The sequence below is a fragment of the Rhinoderma darwinii genome, chromosome 1 (genome assembly GCF_050947455.1).
Source record: "Rhinoderma darwinii isolate aRhiDar2 chromosome 1, aRhiDar2.hap1, whole genome shotgun sequence".
In the NCBI taxonomy this organism is placed as follows: domain Eukaryota; kingdom Metazoa; phylum Chordata; class Amphibia; order Anura; family Rhinodermatidae; genus Rhinoderma; species Rhinoderma darwinii.
This window is the reverse complement of record NC_134687.1, coordinates 203,277,814-203,304,550: the sequence shown is the minus strand read 5'-3', so window position 1 is coordinate 203,304,550 and position 26,737 is coordinate 203,277,814. Positions and strand designations below refer to the sequence as shown.

The 26,737-nt window shown below is 41.9% G+C and overlaps 1 protein-coding gene across 3 annotated transcripts in view; it reads right to left on the bottom strand.

Moving 5' to 3' along the window:
* The window catches only part of KLHL8 (kelch like family member 8), a 32,038-nt gene extending 5,573 nt beyond the window's left edge, over nucleotides 1-26,465 (bottom strand). Inside the window, exons 1-7 of one of the 3 annotated variants that reach the window (XM_075849812.1) lie at nucleotides 26,318-26,465; nucleotides 21,882-22,162; nucleotides 16,951-17,499; nucleotides 16,302-16,488; nucleotides 14,221-14,364; nucleotides 9,557-9,668; nucleotides 515-683 (exon numbers count right to left, since the gene is read on the bottom strand). In XM_075849812.1, the coding sequence (XP_075705927.1) occupies nucleotides 515-683; nucleotides 9,557-9,668; nucleotides 14,221-14,364; nucleotides 16,302-16,488; nucleotides 16,951-17,499; nucleotides 21,882-22,085 (1,365 nt within the window). In that variant the 5' untranslated portion in view covers nucleotides 22,086-22,162; nucleotides 26,318-26,465. Of the gene's footprint in view, nucleotides 1-514; nucleotides 684-9,556; nucleotides 9,669-14,220; nucleotides 14,365-16,301; nucleotides 16,489-16,950; nucleotides 17,500-21,881; nucleotides 22,163-22,310; nucleotides 22,334-26,228 lie in introns of those variants that run through there. The other 2 variants (XM_075849813.1, XM_075849814.1) reach the window with 2 other exon arrangements.
* Nucleotides 26,466-26,737: the final 272 nt, after the last annotated feature.

Sequence of the window (26,737 nt, the reverse complement as noted above, 5' to 3'; positions counted from 1 at the left end):
TTTCCATTGTGGTTTTCAAGATCATCTAAAAAAGGGAGAAGGATAAAGCCTTTCTGACTACAGAAATGTTCCGTCAAGTTACACATTAAGGTTAGGATTATCACCTTGTGGCGGAATGCTTTATCCATATGTATATTCTTTGCTTGTTAGTAGAATTAATAATACCTAATCCATTTTTAGAGAACATTGCGGACGTGGCACTGTGCATATTGTACCAATTCTTAGTGGAAAACTGAAGATATTTCATTCACCCACATGAGAGCCAGGCTAATCGCTTTTCCAGTTGTATGTCTGGGCACAACAGCTCAGTGCTGGAAAGCAGAATTAGACTAAGAAACCATGTTGTACTTGGAATTACCAAATGCTTTAGGGAACTGCAGCTTACAGCAGCGAGAAAGATACAGCAAGGAAGAAGGATATAAAAAAAAAATTAAACATTTTTTTTTATATAGGTTACTAAATGTGTACCTAGAATTATTTTATTTTTTTATCATTAGTTTGCCTGTATACATACCACCAGAGCAACAGATCCAACACCCCCACGAGGGGTGATCATTGGAGCCACACCTGTCCAGCGGTCCGACTCCACATCATATCTCTCCACATCATTAAAGCAAGTGTTGTCATCTAGTCCGCCAATAGCATATATTGGGCCACCAAGTGATGACAGAGCAATACCTCTCCTATTAAAAACAGATAGATAGTAAAAGGACTTGGTGCTTTGTGAATGAGCATTAAGAACAAGTGGAATAGAAATCTATACAATGATATACATAATATACACACATAACGGAGGATACTCCTGCAGGGCTATACAGCTGGCATCTACAACTAACATAACAGAAGATCACTACGTTAGCGGGCAGGGTATCAAGAAATATAAAAACTCAATGAGAGAAGGATCAGCCTTAGGCCTGATTTACACGAGCGTGCGCGTTTTGCGCACGCAAAAAACACGCCGTTTTGCGTGCGCAAAAAGCACTTAACAGCTGCGTGTGTCATCAGTGTATGATGCGCGGCTGCGTGATTTTCGCGCAGCCGCCATTATGACACTCCGTTCGGATGTTTGTAAACAGAAAAGCACGTGGTGATTTTCTGTTTACATTGAGTTTGACAGCTGTTGCGCGAATCACGCAGTTCACACGGAAGTGCTTCCGTGTGGCATGTGTGGTTTTCACGCACCCATTGACTTCAATGGGTGCGTGATGCGCGAAAAACGCTGAAATATAGAACATGTCGTGAGTTTTACGCAGCGCACTCACGCTGCGCAAAACCCACGGACTGTCTGCACGGCCCCAGAGAGTAATATAGGTGCATACAACACGCGTGAAAAGCACGCGCGTATATTACGCTCGTGTAAATGATGCCTTAGGCCAAATGCACAGGATGTGCATAACGTGCAAATTTGCCGCAAGTATTTTTGTGCGGCAAATCCACAGCGTAATACAGTAGCAGCAAAGTAAAGGAGATTTAGATCTGAAGAAATCTCATCTACAAGTTACAGATTTTTTTTCGCGCGTAAATTGACCTGTGATGCGTATTTTAAAATCCACGGCATGTCAATCTTGCGTTTCTGCTTGCGAATTGTATATGAACAGTTTTTTAAAAAAAACAAAAAAAAACAAAAAAAAACAAAACACCGCACTATTCGATGCAGCTTTTACCTACGGAATTACCGGCGTTTTTTTTATGCCAATTTTCTGCACCAAATTTCGCAATGTCTGCATGTAGCCTTAGGGTCAGTTCACACAGAGCAAATCCGCATCATTTTACTGTACAATGCAAGTAGAAGGGTCTAAACAAACTCAAACCACATGTAGTGTATTTTTACATTGCAGATATATAGATGCGGATAGAAATGTTAAATCCGCAGCATGACCTTTCCCCGCCGGCTTCAATGCGTATTAATTGAGAATTTTCATCATAGAAATCAACTCGATATTAAAATCTGCAATGAAATCCGCACCATAAGAAATATGCACATGCGGATTTCATCCACATCAAATCCTCAACGTGTGAACTGTCCCTAAGAGTACGTCCACATGCAGCGTAAACACTGCAGAATTTCCGACAAGATTTTTTGGTGCGGAAATTCGGAAATGGAAATTTACATGCTACAGATTAAGAAAATCCACCGTTGATCTACCCCGTGCACATACCCTTGCAGTAAACCACTGAGTCACTTTTTTCCCCTTTTACAGATTCCAATTTTTATCTTCTTTTCCATAGAGTAACACAGCAATTTATTAACTCCTTAATGACCGCCCACCGTCTTTTGACGGCAGGCGGTGCAGGTCCCCAGCCTACAACGACGTCTTTTGGCGTCGCTGTAGGAGAGGCTGATGAGCGCTCGTGTGAGCGCTCATCCTCTAGGAAGGAGCTGTAACTAACAGAAGCCTCCTGAACACAGCTGGGGTCGGAAAACATTCGGACCCCAGCTGTTTAACCCTTTGATTACCGCGGTCCGTGACATGATCAAAGGGAATTCCCCGCTTTGATCGCATCACCGGGATTCCGGTGATGCGATCAAACAAATGGCGAATCCCTCTGCAGTCAGCCCTGTAGACCTACAAAGGACCGCAGAGCTGTCTGTTCCGTTTTCCATGCTGTTCGAGCACACTATGTGCTGCCCGATCAGCAGCTTGTATCATAGCGACACAGTGTAATGTATTAGCATACAGTAGTATTCTAATACGATACAAGTAAAAAATAAAGATAATAAAAAGTGGTTTTTTAATCCCATTAAGGCTATGTTGACACGGGGTATTTTGCCGAGTTTTTTGACGCGGAAACCGCGTCGCAAAACTCGGCAGAAACGGCCCGAGAACGCCTCCCAAAAACTGCCTCGCGGGAAAAAGAAGCGACATGCCCCATCTTCGGGCGCTTCCGCCTCTGACCTCCCATTGACTTCAATGGGAGGCAGGAGAAAGCGTATTTCTCGCTGTTTTATGCCCGCGGCGCTCAATGGCCGCGGGCGAAAATCGGCGTGCAGGGAGAGGAATATCTGCCTCAAAGTTCCAAACGGAATTTTGAGGCAGATATTCCTCCCCCAAAATACTCCGTGTGAACATAGCCTAAGGGATAAAAGTCCCAAAAAAATAAATAAAAAAATTCCCCCCAAAAAAAGGCATTATTTTGCATTAAATATATTTTATTGCCCCTACACTAAATAAAAACAAAAACCTACACATATTAAGTATCTATACGACCGTAATAACCTGAATTAATCTAATTGGTTATTTAGCATGAAACTTGAACGGGATAAAAAATAAAGAAAAACAAAACGCTAAGAATCGCTTTTGCCTATATTCCCGCCGTAAAAAAAATAAATAAAAAAATATTTAACCCCAAGCTAGTGCAGTGTAAATGAATGGAGAGGAGTGCATGATGCCGATTGGTCAGAGTCATACACTCCTCTGTACAACGCCCACTTGGTCGAAAGTAAAAGTACGCCCACTTGGGCATTAAGAAAGCTCATTAGCATAAACCAAAATCGCTCCTAACGTTGTGAAAATAGATCGGTTTTTTAACCCCTTCAGGACTGAGCCTGTTTTGGCCTTCAGGACGAAGCCGATTTTTAAAATCTGACATGTGTCACTTTATGTGGTAATAACTCCGGAATGCTTTTACCTATCCAAGCGATTCTGAGATTGTTTTCTCGTGACACATTGGACTTTGTTACTGGCAAAATTTGCCCGATAGATTCAGTATTTAATTGTGAAAAACACCAAAATTTAGCGAAAAATTGCAAAAATTAGCATTTTTCTAAATTTAAATGTATCTGCTTGTAAAACCGATAGTAATACCACACAAAATAGTTACTAGTTAACATCCCCCATATGTCTACTTTAGTTTGGCATCGTTTTTTGAACATTCTTTTATTTTTCTAGGACGTTACAAGGCTTAGAACTTTAGCAGCAATTTCTCATATTTTCAAGAAAATTTCAAAAGGCGATTTTTACAAGGACAAGTTCAGTTCTGAAGTGGCTTTGAGAGTCATATTAGAAAGTCCCCATAAATCACCCCATTTTGAAAACTGCACCCCTCAAAGTATTCAAAACAGCATTCAGAAAGTGTATTAACCCTTTAGGCGTTTCACAGGAATTAAAGCAAAGTAGAGGTGAAAGCTACAAATTAAATTTTTTTTATACAAAATTCATTTGTAATAAATTTTTTTCTATACCACAGAAGGTTTTCCCCAAGAAATGTAACTTATTATTTATTGCCCAGATTCTGCAGTTTTTAGAAATACCCCACATGTGGCCCTAGTGCAGTCATGGACTGAAACACAGGCCTCAGAAGCAAAGGAGCACCTAGTGGATTTTGGGGCCTTCTTTTTTTAGCATCTATTTTAGGTACCATGTCAGGTTTGAAGAGGTCTTGTGGGGCCAAAACAATAAAGACCCCCAAAAGTGACCTCATTTTGGAAACTACACCCCTCAGGGAATTTATCTAGGGGTATAGTTAGCATTTTGAACCCACAGTTTTTTTGCTAAATTTATTTGAATTAGTTTGTGAAGATGAAAATCTACTTTTTTTCTGAAAAAACGTAGAAATTGTAAATTTTTTCAAGGTATAAAAGAGAAAAAACACCCCAACATATGTAAAGCAATTTCTCCTGATTATAGCAATACCCCATATGTGGTAATAAACCGCTGTTTGGACCCACAGCAGGACTCAGAAGGAAAGGAGCACCATTTGGATTTTGAAATTCTGATTTTGCTGGAATGGTTTTCAGTGCCATGTCGCGTTTGAAATGCACTGGAGGGAACAAAATAGTGGAAACCCCCGGAAAGTGACCCCATTTTGGAAACTACACCCCTCAAGGAATTTTTCTAGGGGTAAAGTTAGCATTTTGACCCCACGGTTGTTTTGCTGAATTCATTGGAATTATTCTGTAAAGGTAAAAATCGACTTTTTTTCTGAAAAAAGGTAGCCATTTTAAATTTTTACAAGGAATAAAGGAGAAAAAGCACCCAAACATTTGTGAAACAATTTCTCCCGATTACGGAAATATGCCATATGTAGTAATAAACTGCTGTTTGGACCCACAGCAAGGCTTAGAAGGGAAGGAGCGCTATTTGGCTTTTGGAGCTCAAATTTAGCTGAAATGGTTTTTGGGTGCCATGTCGCATTTGCAAAGCCCCTGAGAGGCCAAAACAGGGGAAACCCCCCAAAAGTGGAAATTACACCACTTAAAGAATCTATCTAGGGATATAGTGGGCATTTAGACCCCACAAGTCTTTTGCAGGATTTATTAGAATTAGGCAGTGAAAATGAATATCGACATTTCTTCCACTAAAATGTTGCATTTTTTTCAATTTTACAAAGGATAAAGGGGGTAAAAGCTGCCCAACATTTGTAAAGCAATTTCTCCCGAGTACGGCTATACCCCACGTGTGGTCATAAATGGTTTTTCATTAGAAAGTAATTAACCCTTTATGGAGTGATCCATTTTTTTCTTTTCCTTCTTAGTTTTTTCCTCCCCGCGTTCCAAGAGCCACAACTTTTTTATTTTTCAGTCAATAGAGCGGTATGAGGGCTTATTTATTGAGGGACGAGCGGTCGTTTTTATTGGTGCCACTTTTTGGTACATACAACTTTTTGAGCACTTTTTATTACATTTTTAGGTAGAGCCAAGGTGACCAAAAAAACAGCGATTTTGCCGTTCTAAATTCTTTATTTTTTAAGTGAGACGCTTCATACATCACCCCCCACACTACGACATGCTATGTCGTGGTGCGCGCAGGGGTTAATGCGCAGCGCATGGTGCGGAGTGAAAATTACAATTTTCCACTCATATGCCATTTTAGTGCACTATGTTATGCCCAGTTTGTGCCACTGAAGACAAATACCTCAAAATATTAACCGGGTTCTCCCGGGTATGGCGATGCCATATCTATGGACGTAAATTGGTGTTTAGGCACGCTGCAGGGCTCAGAAGGGAGGGACGCCATTTGGCTTTTGGGGCGCAGAGTTTGCTTGGTAGTTGTTCTGTTTGGGGTTTTACTGGTGTTTGAGTTTATAATGTGGGGGCGTATGTAAGCTGAGCAGAGTACATCAGGGTATAATAAGAGGGTATAATAATGCAGTAAATAAATAATAATCCGCAGATATGTGGCTGGTGTCGCACTGATAAATGGCGCCCGATCTTATCCGCTTTTGGACACTCTGCACATTTTGCATCACCATATTCTGAGAGCCAGAACGGTTTTATTTTTTCTCCACCGGAGCTGTGTGAGGGTTTATTCTTTGCGGGACAATCTGTAGTTTTCATTGGTACCATTTTGGGGTACATGCAATTTTTTTGATCACGTTTTATTCCATTTTTTGGCAAGCAAGGTGACCAAAAACCATCAATTCTGACAATGTTTTTTATTTGTTTTTTTTATGGCGTTCACCCTGGGCTATAAATGACCATTATACTTTATTCTGCGGGTCGATACGATTACGGCGATACCAGATGTATATAATTTTTTTATGTTTTGCAGCATTTATGCAATAAAATCACTTTTTTATAAAATAAATTAATTTTTGTGTCACCATATTCTGAGAGCCATGACGTTTTTATTTTTCAGTCAAAAAAGCGGTGTAAGGGCTTGTTTTTTGCGGGACGGGATGTAGTTTGTATTGGTACCATTTTGGAGTACATGCGACTTTTTGATCACTTTTTATTGTATATTTTGGGAGGGTTGATAACCAAAAAAATTGTGATTCGGCACTGTTTTTCGTTTATTTTTTTCGCGGTGTTCACCGTGCAGGAAAAATAATATTACAGTTTTATAGTTGGGGTCGTTACGAACGCGGCGATACCAAATATGTGTACTTTTTTTAACGTGTTCATTTTTTTCCTATAATAAAAGTCTTATTATAGGAAAAAAAGCATTCTTTGTTTGTCACTTTCTAACTTTGATTTTTACACTTTCAAAACATTTTTATTATCTGTTTTTAACTTTTTTCACTTGTCCCACTAGGGGACACTTAGACGGCAGCTCTGATCGCTGCTGGAATACATTACACTACACACGTAGTGTAATGGCAACCGGGAGGTCATTGTCTGGCCTCTGGTTGCCATGATAAGGATCGCCAGCCCCCGCAAATACATGTGGGGGGCTGCCGATCCGCTGTAAACCTCTTCGATGTTGTGATCGCAATCGACCACCGCATCGAAGGGGTTAATTGCCGATTTCAGCGACGACAGGCCGCTGATCGGCAACGGGGAGAGCAGGGCTGACACCCTGCACAGATAACAGCCGCTGCGGTGTAGCGCCGCGCGGCGGTTAACCGTTAAAGCGCGGACGTAACTGTACGCCCAGGTGCGCGAAGTTACTGCTGATCTGGACGTACAGTTACGCCAAGGTGCGGGAAGGGGTTAAATAAAAAGCATTACTGTCACCTACATTACAGCGCCCATCTCCTTATATAGGAGATAGGGCACTTATAATGTGGTGACAGAGCCTCTTTAAGTCTGCTATCCAGGAAGTTATTGAACAATAGGCTACCCTATAAAGGCTGTATGGCACTGGCTCTGCCCCTCTATAGGAGGTCAGAGTCCTCTTGGAAAGTTGTCAGCTTTGCTCAAAACTAGCACAGAGCAGAGGTGGCGAGCCCAACTACACATTTAACCCTATTGTGGCTAAAGAGCGTAAGTTAGTCAGGTTTGATCACTGCATTTACATATCTTTACTAATAAGATTTTTAATGTGCTCTTTCATTCTTGACTGCCAGTACATTTAATTTTTTTATTACAAAAGTGATTATAACAGGGTACAGTGGATCACTACCAGACAACTTTACACATGTAATAACCTAGTGTAACTTCTTAACTTACTGTGATGAACTCCGATATACAAATAGCCCAGGGCATGAATACCAGGGGCCGCGAGTCTACAGAACGTGCTTCACATCCTTTGCAAATTGTGAACAAAGCTTAAAGGGGTTATCCGGGGACCAAAAATTGCTTTGCATTCATATATTTGTGTAAAAAGAAGTCACTTACTAATATACTTTAATTAAAAATTAAACTTAATGGTACCGTTCAAACGCGGTGAAGTGTTCCCGGAAGTCCTGGAGCTTTTCTAATATTGATGTCACGCCGACAGGGCCCCACGTGACTGAGGCTTGCTTCTTTGTGCGGTTCGTGTCGGCGTGTTATCAATGGAATGACCGCAAGGGGCTGTCACACTGCCTTTTGCTGGAGTCCCCGAACAGAGCATCAGCTAGCGCTTTGCTCGGGACTCCAGCACTGCTCCCGACATTTGGTTAGTGACTTTAGGGGTTTCCTGTAGCTGGAGTTCATGAGCAGAGCATCAGCTGATACTCTACTCGGGAACTCTAGTGATAGGAATCCCCTGGAGTCACTGTCCATATATGGGCAGCATTACTGGAGTCCCCAAAGAGAGCATCAGCTGATGCTCTGCTTCGGAACTCCAGTTATAGGACACCCCTGAAGTCACTGACCAAACGTCGGGAGCAGTGTTGGAGTCCCGAGCAAAGTGCTAGCTGATGCTCTGCTCGGGGACTCCAGCAATAGGCAGTGTGACAGCCATTGATAACACGCCGACACGAACCGCACAGGAAGCAAGCCCTCAGTCACATGTCGGCGCGTCATCAATATTAGAAGAACTACAGGACTTCCGGGAACAGTTCACCGGGTTTGAACCGCACCATTTAGTACCGAATTTTTCATTAAAGTACATTAGTGACTTCTTGTTACATAAATATATGAATGCAAAGACATTTTTGGTCCCCGGATAACTCCTTTAAGAACGCGTCTGTTCTGCCACTTGACAAATGTCTGTAAAAGGTCTCAGAAGGGCAGAGTAAAAAAGGGCCTTTGTTCAGTCATCCTAACAAACACTGGCAATGTGCAAAACAAGTATACACAATTGTGGTTGTCCTCCATGGCTTACATTCCTGCAGTGGATTTCTAATGCTTTATTTCGGTCACATGAACATGGACCACTGGAAAGAATATAATGGAAACATTCACAACTAAAAAGGTCTGTTCACGTTTCAACACCAATTTACAGTTTATATATCAAAGCAATCAAATCTAAGATTGTAAATACATTGTATTTCTTGTAATGATCCCGAGTCTCACCCAGACAACTGCATTTACAATTTTGCTTTCTGCTTCGCTAAAATCCCCCAAAATCCCTCACTAGTTTTATTTCTGTAAAAAGCTTGCTCTCCACATTCTGAGAGGTAAAGCCGCCACCAGAGGGCTTTATACGATAATCTGACAGACAAATTCATTATAAAGTGCAGTACTCTGCGCTGCATTACAGGCTCTTATCTACACTATAAGTGAGGTGTCTGTCAACACTTTGACTGTTCCCAATAGCAACCAGCAGGAATATAAATGTATCTCTGGACTGTAACAAATCCGGTTACTCAAGATCAGTACAATATAAGTAATAGAATGTATTTTCAAAGTTACTCAACCTTTTATTTACAGGACCTCTATATATGAACTGGTGTTTAACGGTGAACACATATTTGAAGTAAAGGAACGATAAATAAAATAAAATAAACTATTTCAATATTACACTACCTTTTTGTATTCATTGATGCCTTCATCATCCACTTATTTGTTAAAGGGTCAAATAGCTCCATGCTGCCCAAATGTTCATTTCCATCATGCCCACCAACCGCATATACCTTTCCTAAAAAAATATTCAAAAATAAACAAACAACACACATACATTATATATATATATATATATATATATATATATATATATATTTCTATCACAAAGCCTACCATTTGTATTTACATTCCTTTTAGAAATAAAAAGTTAAGCTTTGGGGGGAGGGACGGACGACACAACAAACATGAAGTTGCACTATGACACGCTACACAGTAGGTCAAGTGTGTAGAAAGAATGCGATCCTGCACATACTATATGATATTCTGGATATCAACACATACACACACAATCATACTGAGCAGATCCAATAAAGCATATAAATATACCTGTCAATGTAGAAACCAATATAGGTAATAGAAAGATACAATATTAAGGGTATGTTAACACAGGGCAAATACGCTGCGTAAAAGCACACAGCGTTTCTGCCCTTGTTGCCGCAGGGAATTCCAGACGAAAAACCGCACTAAATTGTTGCGCAGTTTCATACTTATGTAGCCGTGGCAAGGCGTCCCTCCACCGTCCTGCAACACCTGTCCTCCTGGGATGACGTTTCAGCCGGTGTGACTGCTGCAGCCTGTGATTGGCTGCAGCGGTCACATGGGATGAAACATCATCCCAGGAGGCCGGCCTGGATGAAGAAACACAGAATTCTGGTAAGTATAAGTTGTTTTTTTCAGAGTTGTGCTGTGCGGCAGAATCGCTGCTTTTCTGCTGCAAAAAAACGCAACATCTGCTATTTGTTGCTGGTTTTACCTCCCCATTGAATTCAAATGGGGAAAACCTGCTACAAATAAGCAGAATTTACGCAAATACAATTGACATGCAATGGATTAAAAAAAAAAAAAAACACCGCAGGTCAATTTCTGAGAATTTTTTCTACTCCGTATTTACGCAGCGTGGATGAGATTTGTTCAAATCTCACACGCTCTGATGCTACTGTATTATGCTGCGGATTTTCTGCAACCAAATCCGTTGCAGAAAATCCACAGTATTTACGCTACGTGTGAATTTACCTTAAAGATATAAGGATGACATAAAATAAATAGATTACGCTTTTCTTTTGCATAACTTTAAAGTGTTATAAATAGTTTTGCATAAATTAGTAGTACATGCGAGGAACTTTAGGTATCTTATTAGGGCCATCTTCCTCACCTTCTAGCAGCCTGTAGCTCCCCTTTACCAGCATGCAGGCTCTCTGAAATTTCAACAGTCCCCCCCAAAAAAAATCCATCTAGCGTAATACAGTAAACATAAAGGAGGGGGGGGGGTGCAGCTGCAATTTTCTTTACTTTCTATGTGAGACTGCATGCTGTGAGGGAATGGGAAGAGGCTCGGCTCATGGTGCAGGGTACAGCACTAGTATCACACCTGGAAGAGCTCACTCTCTCAGCAGGCATGGAGGGGTTGGGATATTTTTGTAATGATTAAACAAGATCTAATGTCAAAAGAACGAAAAAAAATAGACTGGCACTGCTCCAGCACTTGGAGCACCACATGTCCCAGCACCATACTCGAAGCACAATCCTTAACAGGTTTCACATCAATTAATAACAGTGGTATATAGGAAGAGAACACAGATGTGGAGCAGGAACAAACGGCCATTTTGCGTGTACCCACGCTTTGTCAAGGCCTTGACAAAGCATGGGTACACGCGAAACGCCCATAGGCTTGTGCTTGACATCCGTGCTGCCCATTCTTTGCCTTAATAAAGAAGAGTATTTTAACTGAATGGTGAGTGCCGTGGAATCCCTTCTTCTACATTGTATTTAAAAAAATGGAGGCGATTCTAGATTTTTTTTAGTATCTCCTTTTTGCAAACCGTTGCACCTCCAGCCCTACTCATCCCTGTGGAATTGAGGGTTGCTAACTTTTGGAGGAACAAATTCTGTCTGGCCATCTGTGGGACAGTTAACAGATCCGACAGGATTTATAAGGTTCCATTAGCAGGTGTAGGTAAAAAGACATTCTCATAAAATAGAGAAGTAGATAACTATGTGATCTCTATATATACAGAAGAATTTCTCCACAGCGTTTGTCAGTCTGAATTCTCCACGGTTCTGAAGCAAAAAGTATCGTTGTAATCTTATAGAGAACGCAGTTGATCATTACTGACCCCTTCCATTTTTTTTGTCTGACATGGATGAAGTCCATTAGGTGGCCTGCTCTCCCATTGCACACATGAAGCAGTGCAGGGGGGAGAGCTCCTGTTGCAGCCAGTTGCCTTACAGGAACACTGGCAAATCTCACACACATGTCTAGCGCAGGGCTTGTGCCCCTTTGGTGCTCTTTGAATCAGTGTGCCAGGGGAGCAGGATAAAAAGTTTCACTTTGTGTGTGTCACTGTCAAAGAGGGGGGAGCTGCAAGTAAGAGCTAGAAGAAAGAGCAAAGCTTGTTACAGTTCTCTCCCCCTGTACAACCTCCAGTGACCCAAAGGGTGCGATACAGGGACTTTTCACGAGATCACCACGATACCAGTGAGAATCATGTGTTTTATCCAAATGTCACATTTAGGGGGACTTTTTTCCTACTACAGGGGTGAGATGAGAGGTTACACATCTAATCCTCCCCGCCTTATTAGACCATTTGTCGACTCGGATGTTACTGGCATCTGGATTGCAGAGATTTTTGGTCTATTCCGTTCTGGAGATATGTGAATGTAGACATAGGCATAAGCGGTATGTATGAACTTTGCATATACTGAACTTTTATTTAGAGGATGTGCTGTGCATCTCAGGCTCTGCTATGGGTTAAGGCTGTGTTCACATCTATGTTCGTATTTCCATTACTCTCTTTCTTCTAGGGATGTCACGATACCAGAATTTGGACTTAGATACCGATACTTCGTTTAGTATTGCGATTTCGATACCAATTCGATACTTTGCCAACAGTAATAAAAAAAAAAGTTCTTCCGTTTTCTGATGTGAGGCGCGAGGTGTGATGAATTTAACCTCCACGTGCCTCACATTAATAGTAATTAACCCCATAATGGGTTAATATGTAAGGTACATGATGGGGTTAATTACTATTAATATGAGGCACATGGAGGTTAAAGTCATCACACCTCGCGCCTCACAATAAGTGAAAGAAAGCAGTTTTTATTTTATTTTTTTACAGCGTACACATCATAAATGACGCCAAAAAATTGTTGTGCAGGTTATTATAGCCGCGCCAATACCGAATGTGTATATTTTATGTATTGAGGCTTATTTTAAGGTTTATTGTAAAAAAGGTGTATGTGTATTTTTTTTATTTAACATTACTTTATGTTTTTACTTTATTTTTAAAACTTTAATGTACTGGTATATATCAGATATATGCCAGTACATTAGCCTGTGTACTGATAGTACACAGGCAGTTGTTAGGACATACCCAAGTATGCCCTAACAACAGGAAATATGGTAGGACAGCCCTGGGGTCCTTCGATAGACCCTGGGCTGTCTGCCCATATATGGTATGTCCCTCAATCGCATCACAGGAATTCCCTGTGACGCGATCCAAGGGGCATCCCCCCTTCTCATTTTCCCCTGAATGCTGCAGTCCGCTGTGATAGCAGCATTCACGGGAATAGCGGCGGAGATGAGAGGTTTCTCGGATCTCCGCCAGCAGGTCTGCGGCTGTGTAAAACAGTCATTACCCCGCTCCTGATGGGAAGTGCGTGCGCGGTCAGCATGAGGTAATGCGGCCGGCGCTTCACTAATGAGCGTCGGTTAAGGCATTGAGGACAGAACATGGGGGTGTTTTGCAGTGCGCCCACCATGTTCTTTCTTCAGTGCCGCAGCTCATTAGTGAAGAGCCGGCCGCATCGCATCATCCTGACCCCGCGGCACTTGTTATCAGGACTCGCTCTCATACATTCATGTGTTACTATACTGAGCTGTGTGGCCGCACAGCGAAGTATCGAAATACATGAAATAACAGTATCGAACCGTTTGGGGATGCAGAGTATCGAAGTTTCGATGCATCGCACATCCCTACTTTCTTCATATTTCAAAAAAAACCAAAAGGGCACTAATGGTGCCCAACTAACCACATAGACTTTATTGGGGTCTGTAATTTTACCGGAAAAACACTGCGCTACATGCTGTGCTATTTTTTCATACATTTTTTGATGGCATTTGTGATGGAGGCTCTTAACAGAGCCTTCAACGCAGATGTAAACGAAGCCTCTATCTTTTAGCAACAAACATGACATAAAAAACATGTATGAATTTTTTTACAACGTTAAGCTTTGACACAAAATTAAGAATAAAGTGCTGAGTGGCATTTTTACAACGTGTAAGGTGTCAAATTTCAGAAAATAAAATGGGTATGGGGGATGTAATTAGATTTTTTTTTTTATTTGTATGTCAAGTGTGAAAATTGTTGAAGCAATGAAAGGGTTATACTTCTATAGTAACTTCCTTATAAACCAGCGAGACTCCTGGAGGCTTAACACCTGTACGGTTAGATTAGAAAACCTTGTTTTTACACTCAATATGAGTAGATACAGTTGTCAAGCTTGCTGCTTTGCGAACATTCATATCATAAGCAGTGACACAGTACAAGGATAGCAGACATTCTACTGACCTCCCACAGAGATTACACCCACGTGTCTTCTGCGACTGTTCATCTCCGGCCCAAAGAACCAGCTGTTTTTACTAACAGAGTAGCATTCAATACTGCGAAACGGGTCACCCGAACCTCCACGTCCTCCGACACAAAACAGAACACCTGGCAGAGAAAGAGGAGAGGAATATATTAGGGACTCGGTCACTAGGTTTATGCTGCCCTACCCGAGAGCAACATAAAGTAGCGCCAGAGATCCGGATTCCAGTGGTGTGTCACTTACTTTGTAATATTCGGTCGTTTTCATAAAAAATCCCTGTTTATCTCCAGCAGCACGAGCCGAGCAAGGAGCCCTCTCGATGTGCTCACGCTCAAGAGTCCTCAATATTCATGAGCTTCAGCTCCCCTTTGCGGATTGACAGCTTTCTCTCTATTTTCAGTGTGGGGAGCAAGCTGTCAATCAGCGGCACGTGGAGCGGCAGCTCCTGGATACGCTCAGCTCGCGCTGCAGGAGATAAATAAGGATTTTAAGAAAACTACGGACACATCGCTGAAATTCAGGGTGACTCAGATTGAGCAGCATAAAGTAACAGACTCCCTTTAAACACGAATACATTATACAATACATCTCCATACCAACGAGTAACTGTTTTTACTCAAACGTTCATCACACAAGCATTTGCTTGTGACAAGTAGAAATAGATGTGTAATAGAAATAGAATAGATGTGTCACATTTCAAATAAGCAAATTAAATATATGTAAAGATATATAAAACAATGCCTAATCATCTGAATACCCCTATATTTCTAAATACTGATGGCAACAGCTTTCACTTGCTCATATTACAGGTTTGATCTGTTAAAGGTCACTTAGGGCATAACTGCACCCTTAGGACATACGCCAACGTCTGTTCCCTAAAACTACGGAGAATCGGTTCTACTGGCAGTAGACTTGTTTATTGGCAGCTGTACATCTATCTGTAGAGCTGCACTGACTGCTAATACAAGTAAAGGGTTCAAGTCTCACATAATGCTGAAAGACCCAGGTCACTACTAGATTTGTCCAAAAAGTGTAATCCTTTAATGGCAGCCACACCGATTGTCACCCAGTTGTCTAACAAAAATGAATAACCAGGATAAGGCCGGATAAAATTTGTAAACACGTTGAGAGAAGGAGACACCTGATGGACTGGTTTTTTTTTTTTTTTTGAAAAGGGGGTGCTCAATAAAGTGTAAGGCTATCTTCACATCTGCGTCAGGGCTCCGTTCCGACATTCCGTCGGAGCTTTTCGTCGGAACGGAGCCCTGACTGACAAACTGAAACCATAGGTTTCCGTTTCCATCACCATTGATTTCAATGTTCAATAGTGACGGATCCGGTGCCAATGGTTTCAGTTTGTCTCCGTTGTGCAAGGGTTCCGTCGTTTTGATGGGATGAATACGCAGTCAAAGCGACGGAACCCTTGCACAACGGAGACAAACTGAAACAATTGAAATCAATGGTGGTGGAAACGGAAACCTATGGATTCAGTTTATGTCAGTCAGGGCTCCATTCCGACGGAAAGCTCCGACGGAACATACGGAACGGAGCCCTAACGCCGATGTGAACGAAGCCTAACTCCAGTGAAAAATATAAAATTACACAGTGAACCTAGATCCTTATGTGCAGTACCGTTGTTCAGCCTCTCTCTTCAAAGTTCAGCCGTTTGTGCTGCAGACCTCTCCTTTATTAACTCCTAATTCACTAACGAAGCGGATCATGGTCTGCCATGATACAGTGGAACTGCTGACCAGTCCTGGCCACTGTTTCTACAAGACTCCTCCCCCACACTGCAAAGAGGGGAACAGCCTGCTTTATATAGCGATGAGGCTGCTATAATCACAGGACTTTATTAGCTAGAAAGTTCCTTCTACAGACACACAGAGGTTGTAATTCCCCATTTCGGTAAGATGTTCATGTTATTTTAGCTATACCGATCTCTATATATATATATATATCTGCCCCTGCAATGGACATCAGCAGGCAGGAAGTAAATGGATGCAGTAGTTCAAGGTAAGTATACTTTAACGAACACAAGAACAAGAATTAACATTACAATTACCAGCAGTCTGTTTCCTGGGAGTCGTGCGGATTGTATATTCAAAATCAGGAACAGCTCGGCTGCTCAAGTGCAGGTGATAATTCTTTGCTTCATCCAGCAGGTCTCTGCATTTCAAGTCCTGTCTGATGATATTTTCTTTGGCCACAACCGACATGAGGAATTCAATGGGTAAGAGAGGCAGTCGAACCTAAGGGACAGGGATTCGTAGAAAATAATCTTATGAATAATTAAGATGGAAACAGAGTTCTCGCCTTCACTCTAAATTTGTAATATATGTTTTAGACTGACTTTTACAGTTAATCAAGTTACTTGAAAACCCAAGAAAGCAAAAAACGTCACAGCATTTCGCGTATCAGATCTCGTAAAGAGCGATTTAAAAAAAAAAAAAAAGAAAGTCAGAAATCTCTAAAAATCAAACCAAAGATATACGATCAAAAATAGCAGAAAATACGTTTATTGAATTCTGTCCTGTATGTTAATAGTTGAGATGTCAATTAAATGAATTGTACAATAGCAAAAAAAATAATAATAATTAAAAAAACCGGATGGGTGGAAACTTCTTGTAGACAGGTTTTGCTGGCATCTATGACACGGTGCATAACATGTTAAACATATACATACTGACTATATAGAGAGAAGGGGACAATACCTGGGACAGGATCTCATGGAGCCACACTTCATGGTGCTGTGGATTAGCGCGGAGCCACTTTATAGCTGCATTGTAGACCTGCTTCTCACTGTCAATGTTTAGATCCCCAGAAGACAGCAGTTTGTAAAGGTGCTGAGGGGACATACTGACAAAATCTTCACACTCCACCACCTCTGTGAAATGGTCACAAGCATAGCGGTCAGCCATGTCCATCAAGTCCACACGATTGTGGCTTTCCGCAAAAGCCCGGACAGCCAGGCAGTTAGAGGGATGAAAATGTAACTTCATATATTCACAACAAGCCTTGGCAACCAGTTCCACTTGAAGGATACAAGCGGCATACAGAAGGGGCTGAACGTTATCAACAGTGAGGGTGACTCGTGATGAATATGCAAACTTTACCAAGTCTTCAATGGCGTCACCATCAAAGTCACGTATCTCAATGAGCGTTTGTTTTGCCTCTGCCATATCAGACAGGAACATGGCACGGAAATATGGTATCACGCAGGCCAACACAAGTTTGTGGCATGGGATCAGCTTAGAACCAACCTATAAAAACAAAAAATGAAACCATAGACATTATATAACCATCCATAATAAAACCATACCATAAACCATAATTTACGGACATCCTCACTGTATCTTATGTGATTAAGCAAGACATCAGTGCTTCATTTTAGGCATTTTGAGAATTAATCATTAAATTAAACTTAGAACAAGTTGTCCTATTAAAAGTTTACCAGTTCACTGAGCAGGAATGTTCACACATAACGAAGATCGGTAGGGTTTCCATATAAAAAAAATGGAAAAATAGAAATAGGCCTATTCGCGGTCCTACAAATATTACATAAACATATCATCCTAGGTGCTAGTTTATGTCTTCATCGGACCAATGACTAACTCAGCATAATAACATGTTCTTCCCACCTGTCACAGAGAGTCGACAGTGAGAACAATTCAAAAGAAATCTGTGGGTGATTTAGTTCAGTGCACTCTATAGCAGTATAACTGCCCCCACACATAGGGTATGCTCACACGGCTTATTTTATTTTCCTTTGAAAACAGTTCCGTATTTTACAGCAGTTTTTTATTTGAACATACCCTTACAATAGCCGTAAGCCGAACGACGGCTAATCCTGGCCATGGCCGTGCATGCTTGTGAGGAGAATACCCCTGGTGGCGGCTTATCTCGCTTGAGAACAAAGGATTGGGCATGTTAAAATGGACATGGTCATCAAGGGAGTGTTGGGACACCCCCATACACATACCAGAATCTGGACTTCAATAATGATAATTTCTTGATACCAAAACGATACTTTGCCAACAGTAAAAAAAATAAAAAATAAAGTTCTTCCGTTTTCCGATGTGAGGCACGTGATGTGATGAATCTTGAACCTCCATGTGCCTCACATTAATAGTAACCCCATCATGTTCCTCATAGTCATAATGGACATCATTGTGCTAATGTGTGAGGTACATGATGGGATTAATTACTATTAACGTGAGGCACATTGAGGTATTAAATTCATAACACCTTGTGCCTCACATTAATAAGTGAAAAAAGTTTTTATTCTTTTACAGCGTACACATCAAATGACGCTACAAATTTGTTGTGCAGGTCATTACGGTCGCGACGATACCGAATGTGTGTATATTTTATGTATTGAGACTTATTTTAATGTTTATTGTAAAAAAGAAAAAAATTATTTTACGTTATTATTAAGCATTACTTTATTTTTTAAACGTTAATGTACTGGCATATATCTAGACGCCAGTACATTAGCCTGTGTACTGATCTGTATGTCCTAACAACTGCCAGGCTGTATATTAAGTATGCCCTAACAACAGGAAATATGGCCAGATAGCCCTGGGGTCCTTCAATGGACCCTGGATTGTCTGCCCATATATGGTACGTCCCTCAATCACGTCACAGGGATTCCCTGTGATGCGATCCAAGGGTCATCCCAGTTCTCATTTTCCTCTTGAATGCTCCGGTCAGCTTTGATCGCAGCATTCAAGGGAATAGCAGAGGAGATCAGAGGTTTCTCTGATCTCCACATTAGAGAGGGGCTGCGACTGTGTAATACAGCCATTGCCCTGCTCCCGACAACAAATGTGTGCGCGCGGGGTCAGCATGAGGTGATGCGGCCGACGCTGCACTAATGAGCAGCGGCGCCGGCACTGAAGAGAGAGAACATGGGGGTGTTTTGCAGTGTGCCCGCCATGGTCGATCTTCAGTGCCGGCACTCATTAATGCAGTGCCAGCCGCATCACATAATGCTGACCGCGCGCACACACTTGTCAGGAGCAGGGTAATGGCTGTATTACACAGCCGCAGCGCAGCCCGCTCGAACTACATTCATGTGTTATACTAAGCTGTGCGGCCACACAGCTTAGTATCGAAATACATGAATTGACAGTATTGAACTGTTTGAGGGTGCACGGTATCGAAATAGTATAGATATTTCGATGCATCGTGCAAACCTAATACACATTGGATAAAACTTGGCCAAACCCTCAAATATCTAATGTGTATAGGGGTGTCACGACCTCCCCTGACGGCAGATGTCAGGTAAAAGTAGGATTAGGCATGTTGGATTTATCCTTTGTTCTCACAGATTGAGACTGCCCCTTACACGTTAGATATTCGAGGGTTCAGCTAAGTTTCATCTAATGTGTATGAGCACCAAAAGGTCTCATTCACATTTTCATCAATATTTTGCAGCTTTTTTTTTCTTTACTAAAATAGACATGTCAGGAGAGAAGACCGGTCCTCTTGTATTTCTCATGAGATAACAATTGCGGAGCATCTTTTCTTAGAACTTTTTTTTTTAAATAAAAAGGTCAGTCAGTTTTATTGGTGCAACGTTATAGTTTCTATTAACCCGTTAGTGACCGGCCCATCGTGTTTTTACGTCGGTCACTAACGGGCCTTATTCCGATGCCATAGACTTTTTACGTCGCGGCATCGGAATAAGTAAACAGAGCAGGGAGCTGTCAAATCTCCCTGCTCTCACCTGCTCTGCCGGGTGAGATCGATATTAGTATCGATCTCACCTGTTTAACCCCTCAGATGCGGTGCTCAATAGCGAGCACCGCATCTGAGTGGTTTTGGAGAGAGGGAGGAAACTCCCTCTCTCTCCCACCGACACCCGGCGATACGATCGCCGAGTGTCTGTGTCTCTAATGGCAGCCGGGGGCCTAATTAAGGCCCCCAGGTCTGCCTGTAATGAATGCCTGCTAGATCATGCCGGAGGCATGACCTAGCAGATGCCTGTCCGTTTTAAACGGACAGGCATAATACACTGCAATACAAAAGTATTGCAGTGTATTATAATAGCGATCGCAGAATCGCATATTATAGTCCCCTAGTGGGACTAGTAAAAAAGTGAAAAAAAAGTGAAAAAAAAATGAAAAACCCACTATTTCCCCTTACAAACTGCTTTACTATTAAAAACCAAAATAAAGTAAAAAAAGTTACACATATTTGGTATCGCCGCGTCCGTAACGACCCAGACTATAAAGCTATTACATTACTTAACCCGCACGGTGAACGCAGTAAAAAATTTAATAAAAAACGGCAGAAAAATTGCTGTTTTCTGTGAATCCTGACTTTAAAAAAATGTGATCAAAAAGTCGCATCTACTCCAAAATGGTACCAATAAAAACTACAAGTCTTCCTGCAAAAAAAAAGCCCTCATACAACTGCATCGGCGAAAAAATAAAAACGTTACGGCTCTTCAAATATGGAGACACAAAAACAAATCATTTTGAAAAAAAAAGCGTTTTTACTGTGTAAAAGTAGTAAAACATATAAAAACTATACAAATTTGGTATCGTTGCAATCGTAACAACCCGCTGAATAAAGTTATTGTGTTATTTATACTACACGGTAAACGGCGTAGATTTAGGACGCAAAAAAGAGTGGCGAAATTTCAGATTTTTTTCTATTTCCCCCCCCCCCCCAAAAAGTTAATCAATAAATAATATGTACCTCAAAATGGTGCTATTAAAAAATACAACTTGTCCCGCAAAAAACAAGACCTTATACAGCTATGTCGACGCAAAAATAAAAGTTATAGCTCTTGGAATGCGACGATTGAAAAACGTAAAAAATAGCTTGGTCATTAAGGTCCAAAATAGGCTGGTCATTAAGGGGTTAAAAATAATTTTTGAGATACAAGCTGTTTTGTATTCTCTATACAGAGCAGCTGTATCGTTAGCTAAATCCTGAATCTGTCAGATCCGCGGACCTGACGGGTTCAGTTATGAAATTAGATGTAATGAATAACAGTTGGATCCTGTGTGACAGAGACTCGCAAGACCCGCTGACACTGAACCCGTCAATCCCGTGGACCTGACAGGAACAGGATTTAGCGAACGATACAGCAGTAGCTGTATCTCAAAAAGAAATAATTTTTTTTAATAAAAGAGGTAAAAAAAATGTTTAATGCCATTCCCCTTGTCAAAGAGCTGTGCCTCTAAATAGGCCTCAAAACTGCTAACAGGGTGATATAGGGGAGGGAAAGGCATTTTAAACTTACCTTTTCTTCTTGCAAGTTGCATGACTGAGAAACTGCCGTTTCATTTCCCTAGCATGACGGTCGCAAGTGCCACTCTCTGCTCTGAGTGACAGCTCTAGCGGAGAATCAGGAGGCCGCTAGAACCGTGACTCAGAGAAGAGGGGTGGGGCATGCAGTGTAGGAGCACTTGCACATCAAGTCCCGCCTCAGTGGCACTTGCGATCGGTGCACCAGGGAATTAAAAATCATTTTCTCGGTCATGCAACTTGCATGAGCGAGAAAAAAGGTACGTTTAAAATGCCCACAACAGGCATACTTGGTGCTCGAAGTGTAGTAATTTGAGACGCCATCACAAACATATTGCTGTATGTGACCCAGATTCTAATTGCAGCAAGAAAAGGAGCATACCCTAAGTGTGATGTCACACAGCTCTCCCACTTCATAGAAATGGAGAAGCGAGCTGTGAAACTCCTTCCAAGCCTCATCAGCTTCAAAGACAAACGAGCCATCCCCCTCACTGTCACTTGTGAAGGAATTGTCCTGATGGAGCTTCCGTCTTCCCTTCGTCTGTGGTTGTTTGGGTTGTCCAGGGAGCATAGATTCCGATGCCATCAGAAGTGTAAATAAGCCTTGGCAACCACAAATACTTCATATCAATGAACATAGTCAACAAATGCGGCCATCTTGATCTGTAAATAAAAAAAATAAACCGCTTTCAGTAAGTGTGTATAGTTATTACATTTGAGCTTTCCTTTGTAAAAATTTGTCGTCGTCGTCGTCGTCCCCCCCCCCCCGAAATCTGTATTGCTTTGTAAGAGGATGTCCAATGGGCAATACCTTGTGTGGATTCTATCACTGTCAGTAGCAATATCTACATCCTAACTGGCTTGAATACGGGTAAAGATGGCCATGTTGTCCACAGCAACCAATCAGAATTCATGTTTCCTTTCTCCATTGTAGTTTAAGAAATAGAACGAGGCCTCTGATTGGTTACTATGGAAAAGACGATTTTTTCTTTGAGACGGTTTTGATACATGAGGTCCATGGTGTTTGGGATTGTTCTATTCTAAGACGACATAATAGTCACATTTTTCTTCCACAGCCCAACATACAATGACTTTCTTCCAGGCTAATAACCATGATAATCTTACAGAGGCAGTCATCATGGAACAGTAACACTAGTGAGATAACCGCAAGAGTAGACAGGAAAAACTCGCTTGCCTACTTGTTGCTATTGAAATGATACCACGAGAATAATTATCAAGTAACTATGGAAACCCTCAGTACGGAGCTGGATGTTGACGTGTGAATCTGAACTTTGTACTTCTTACTAGTGAAGATAAGTAACAAGGATTATCACACACTCCGTAACATTCCATGACTGGTAAATCTATGGACACAATATGTTGTCACGCGACATGAGGATAGGTCAGATGTCTTCACTGAAGTTTTCCTAAGACAGACGTGATCACAGTGGTCATTAATATGTAATGGGCAGGGCTGCACAAACCCTGTGGCACTTTAAAAAAATTCTACCTCCCTCTGTTATTTAGATATCGGTGCCGTTATATTTGGCGCCCGATATTTAAATAACCCCATAACTGTCAATGGGGCGTGTACTGGCAAGGAGGCGTGTTACTATGGCTGTGACACTGTCCAATCAGATATGGACAGTGTTACAGCAAGTGAGGAGAGAGAGTGTGCGCGCGCACGCTCTCTCACTCTTCAGCTTTGAAGATCAGTCTTCTGCCGAACTGGCAAGGGGGCGTGTCACTGCTACGGACAGTGTAAGAGCTGTGGAGAGGAGAGCGCGCATACGCGCTCTCATCTCTTCAGCTCTTGTGAGAGATCAGTCTTGTAATTTGTCTGCCAGAGGGCGTGCCACTGCTACAGACAGTGTTAGAGCTGGGGAGCGCTTGCACTGTCCGTAGCAGAGACACAACCCCCTTGCCAGTTCGGCAGAAGACCGATCTTGAAAGCTGAAGAGTGAGAGCGTGCATGCACGCTCACTCTCCAGCTCTTCCTGTGGCAGTGTCCTGATTGGACAGTGTCACCGCCATAGTAACACACCTCCTTGCCAGTACACTCCCCGTTGACAGTTCGGGGGTCATTTAAATATCAGGCGCCAAATATAACGGCACCGATATCTAAATAACGGAGGGAAATATAAAAAAAAAATGTAAAGTGCCCCAGGCTTTGTGCAGCCCTCCCCATTACATGCTGCACATGTATGGGGAGGTGAAAGGTTCTCTTTAAGGTCTATCAGGTCCATATTCAGCTGTATATAGGATGTAGTATTCTACTTATTGGAGCTGGTGTAGTAGAAATATCTCCGGTATTTGTGAAGCCAGCAACTGAATAATAATAATCTTTATTTATATAGCGCCAACATATTCCGCAGCACTTTACAATTCATGTACAGACATTACATAGTGACAAAACTAATTTACAATTCAAGCAAAAGGAGTGAGGACCCTGCTCACAAGAGCTTACAATCCATGAGGAAATAAGGGAGACATAAAATGTAAAAAAGCGCTTGTTAAAGAGGCTCTGTCACCACATTATAAGTGCCCTATCTTCTACATAAGGAGATCGGCGCTATAATGTAGGTGACAGTAATGCTTTTTATAAAAATAAAAAAAAGATCAGTTTTCTCCACTTTATTAGCGATTTTAGATTTATGCTAATGAGTTTCTTAATGCCCAAGTGGGCGTGTTTTTACTTTAGACCAAGTGGGCGTTGTACAGAGGAGTGTATGACGCTGACCAATCAGTGACCAATCAGCGACATACTCCTCTCCATTCATTTAGGCAGCGCATAGGGATCCTTTTAGATCAGTATGTGCTGTCTTATACTAACACATTAACGATACTGAAGTGTTTATACAGTGAATAGACATTCCACGGGATGTCTATTCACAATCCCGGCACTTCGTTTCTCTCTGTGGTAGTTACAGCAGAGGAAGCATAATCTCGCGAGATAACGCTGTAAATGACAGGTTACAACGAGATTATGCTTGCTCTGCTGTAACTACCACAGAAACATTAACGAACTGCCGGGATTGTGAATAGACATCCCATGGAATGTCTATTCACTGTCTAAACACTTCAGTATCGTTAATGTGTTAGTATGACAGCACATCAGGATCTCGGGAATTAATCCGATTGTCTGCGGTAGCCTATTCCAGAGGACAGGTGCAGCACGAGAAAAATCTTGGAGACTGGAGGTTCGGATTATGGAGGATTTTAATCTAAGGTCATTGGCAGAACGTAGAACACGGATAGGGTGGTAGACCGAGATGTAAGGAGGTGCAGCACTGTGGAGAGCTTTGTGGGCGAGAGTAACAAGTTTGAATTTAATTCTGAATGGTATAGGCAACCAGTGCAGTGACGGGCACAGGGTAGAGGCGTTGGTGTAGCGGTTGGTCAGAATAACCCCAAGACTGCGGGTATGCCGCCTAGGAGTTATGGTAGCACCACACACTGAGATGGAGGCATCAGGTTTAGGTAGGTTAGTAGATGGTGGGAACAAGGAGCTCAGTTTTAGAAAGATTAGGTTTCAGATAGAGAGAGGACATGATGTTAGAGACAGCCGATTGTCACACTTCATGCCCTTGTCTATCTAGAGCGGTTTAGATGAAGAGTGTTACAGCTTTTAAGTATTAAAGGTATGGGATTCTATGCATTGAGAATATTAAATGGTTGTTTTGGATTAGAAAAACAGGACTGCTGCTTTTTGCGCAAAGAGCGCCACACTTGTCTACAGGTTTCGTGGGGTATTGCAGCTCCGCCCCATTCATTTCAATGAAGCGGAGCTGAAATACCACACACACAACACATGGACTCGTGTAGTGCTGTTTTTGGAAGACTGCACCCATGTTTTACTAATAGTGAACAACCCCTTTATAAAGTGGGTTGTCCACTTTGGACTACCACTTTCAGTGAGCAGATGCCCCAGAGTAGTATGAGAGGAGTACAGCTGCTGGCTGGAAGCTTCCCCCTTGGATCAGCTGAACATTTGAACGACACCTGATTTGGGGACCCCTATTTATCACCTCCATACAGGGACGCTTGCACAGCTTACACAATGAGAGCACTACGTGTGATTCTAGTTAATAAGTATCATTCAATAACATCTCCATCTCATATAATACAATGGAAGAAAAACAACATTCCTGTGACATATTCCAGAAATATTCAATGCAAACCAATTAGGAAAAGAAAATCCAGTCAATAGTTAATTAACCATTAAAGGGATCTTAAATGTACAGGTCACAACAGAAATGCGGAAACTATTTATACTGTATCGAGAATCTGTCCCCAGGGACTGGAGCTGTAGGTTGGAGTGCATTGTTTATCTACTATAAGGACACCCGATTTACATTGATCGTCATGTAGGAGCGTAAAATAAAAAATATATTTTTTTTTTGTTGAGAAAATGGGGACGGGTGATTCGTTTTCGTATAAATGCCACCAGCACGTTCCCTCCCGGCTGTAAGAAGATGGTGACTGGGACCTAGCGCTGGGTTGTGAACTACCTCTGTAACTATTCGATTAAATGGTATGGTATTGTAAGGCAGGGGCCCCATTTGTGTAAAGTGCAGTTCCCCTTTAAGAATGAAGGAACCTGTGGAATACATATTAGTCCACATACATGTGACACTGTGACCTCGGCCCCATCAATACAGGATGTCTACAAGTAGATGGTAAGCTCTTGTGGTCAGCTGCCATGTAAACACAGGCAGCTCACACTTACCTACACGTTATATATTGCCATATATATAGTGATATAAACCCGGCTACAGTCACTCCCGGAGCACACGTACAAGACACAGCAGAACTCACATTACTGAGCCGGGATATCACACCCTGCGCACAGGCGACCACACTCCTCTCTAGGATTCAGCAGTTGCTTCTACTTTCAGTCGCCTCCTTCCCTCGACCCTCAGTGTGCATGCGCATGGATCTCGCCCCTCCCACTACAGTTTCTGGCGTCCATCTTTGTTGTGGTCAGTTGCCAGTATGAAGGCCGTAAATGGCATACGAGTAGGCGCTGAACACTGGGTCTCTGAGCTATCAGTGTTATTGATGACCCGTGCGTGGGCTTCGTGCTGCGATAAACGTATGCATTTCTATGGTAAAGATTTGGGTTTCCCTTAGCAACCAATCAGGTGCGCGCTTATTCTGATTGGATACTATTGGCAGCAAAACTCTTTTCTTTTTCCTTTTCTTTCCATATATCATATAAACGGAACGTTTTTGAAA